Genomic DNA, 2,328 nt, shown 5'->3' with positions numbered 1-2,328 from the left:
GCAATAACACTATGGTAAGAGGGAGAGACACATTGACATGCAGGAGACCCCCAGTGCTAAACGGCAGACGGCTTCTCTTCACATTTATTTCTCTCTCATCTGCTCTGATTCTGAAGCCTCTCTCCCCCTTTACATATAGATACAGCTAGAGTTTTCACCTTAAAGAAATAAGTTACACAACTGATGTTACAATACGAAGAGTTAGATGTTGTCTTGATATTTGTTAAATTGTATATACTGAGAAATATGTTAAAAAAGTTTATTATAAAAAAAAACACACACACACAAAGTACCAAAAATTGGTACCGTTAAGTACCAGTACTGATTCCCGTGTACCGGATGTTGGTACTGAATTGATTCAAKTGTCAAAGGTACCCATCCCTAATGGGCCGATCCTTTAGATCGGCTAATACCTCCACAAAGGTCTGAAAATCAGCCACTGTCCTCTTTTGCTCTGCTGTAAGCACTACCTAATGTCCAGTTTAAACAAGTTTGTATTGTTTCCAGGGTATTGTTCAATGTTTTTAAATAAAATACAGTGGGAACATTGAAGTTGTGACCTTATAACATCTCAGTGTAAGCTATTTAAAATATTTGTATCAGAAAATTGGAATCGACATGTCAGGCTTTTTAAAGATGGTTGATCTGAAATCAGTCAGAAAACTGGAATCGATGCACCCCTGTCTGTTAGCCTAATGATAAAATACATAAATATTTACACTATCAGATTGTAAGGCATTCACTTCCCTCATGGCCTAAAAAAACCCYGAGACGCCACAGTGATGAATTATTTTAATGTTTGCGCAACGACCGGGTCAGACCATTCAGTCACAGTTAGGGTCAAGGAAAGTATTTAACCAAGGAATGTAAGCAGATCTGCAGGGACTGAAACTTGACTCTGTGTGAAAGTTAACATACTAAACTTCCACTATGTAGGAATTTTCACAAGGTTAAAGTTAAAGTTAGATTTTTTATTAATTGTATTGATTTTGGGTTGCAAGGCTGAGTCCTGTACTTCCATTAAAGTGAAACATATAAAAAATGTTATTCTTGAGTAGTACATTGTTTTATGATTTTTAAAATTTGCTTTTAATCAGTCTGCCGTGCATGTCTGTTCACACATAACATGCATTATTTTCTTTTGACTCTTAGTTGACTGGATAACCTCACTGACAGTKTCTCATGTTGGATGTGTTTGATTGCTAATTTAAATTAAATTAGATGATGGCAATATTAAAAAAAGTCGTAAAGTAAAATATCCCACATTTCTTCCCTCAGTTCTGTGGAGCTGAGTGCATGAAAACAAGTCCCTATATTCAAACTAGAGACATCACAGTGAATGTSTTAAATAGAGCAACATTTATTTTGCTTCAAGGTCACTTTAGTTATTTATGCTGGATAGAAATCCTGATTAGACCACTGGATGGACTGCTTGTATCACAGTGCTAATATCASAGATTTTAGATKCAGGCTAACATAATCCGATATYCCTTTTTTTGTCTAATATCGGATCAATATCTGATATTTACATTGAATTAGGACACCCCTATTTCAAACCAGTCATCACCCATACAGAGGTTTGTATCRGTTTAACATCTGGAACTGAACTGTAGACGTTTTCTTGGTTGAAACAAAAATGAAGAATGACAAAAAAGATCTATTATTGGAAAGAGCCAGCTAGTGACAGTACTGTCTCTAATTATTAAACTATTTTTTTTTTTTGCTTCAGCAGTCAGCTAAAGACTCWTTATAAAAAAGAATAATGTTTAAAATTCTGAAAAGACTCTGATTATTTGGCACAAGTAAAACTGTGTGTTTGTGTTGCAGCCCGGACTGAAAAGGTGATGGGAGAGTTTGGGCRTCTGTACGAGCAGCAGTTTGCCGTGGCTCTCTTTAACAAAGTTCGCTTCGACATAGAGGGAGGAGGTGGTCCGCAATCACAACTGTTACACCGCAAGGTAAAGCTTTCTGTTTCACCATTATTTCTTTGTTGGACCAAGTCCMTCCTTTTTTTTGCCACTTCAGTAGAAAATAAAACTGAATGTTACTTTCTTAATTTCTGCATCACCAGTGGCTTTTTAAAAATACTATAGTAAGAAAGAAAAAGAAAAAGTAGAAGAGAAATATAAGAACAGTAAAGAGAGAAACCAATAGAAATTAAACAACATGTGAAATGAACACCAATAACACACAAGACAACACACCCGACATCTGACCATCACACATTATCAGGCACATACATACACATACAAACATACACATATACACACACATACATGCATACATACATAACTACACACACACACACACACACACACATATACATAC

At 35.7% G+C, this 2,328-nt stretch overlaps 1 protein-coding gene across 1 annotated transcript in view; it reads left to right on the top strand.

Moving 5' to 3' along the window:
- Positions 1–1,827: 1,827 nt before the first annotated feature.
- Positions 1,828–2,328, top strand: part of niban2b (niban apoptosis regulator 2b) — a gene marked incomplete at its 5' end in the record, with an annotated part of 45,391 nt that continues 44,890 nt past the window's right edge. The window contains 1 exon segment of the mRNA XM_014023995.1: positions 1,828–1,958. Within this exon segment, the coding sequence (XP_013879449.1) occupies positions 1,828–1,958 (131 nt within the window).

The sequence above is a fragment of the Austrofundulus limnaeus genome, unplaced genomic scaffold (assembly GCF_001266775.1).
Source record: "Austrofundulus limnaeus strain Quisiro unplaced genomic scaffold, Austrofundulus_limnaeus-1.0 Scaffold402, whole genome shotgun sequence".
Classification (NCBI taxonomy): Eukaryota; Metazoa; Chordata; class Actinopteri; order Cyprinodontiformes; family Rivulidae; genus Austrofundulus; species Austrofundulus limnaeus.
This window is presented reverse-complemented; position numbering and strand designations above follow the sequence as displayed.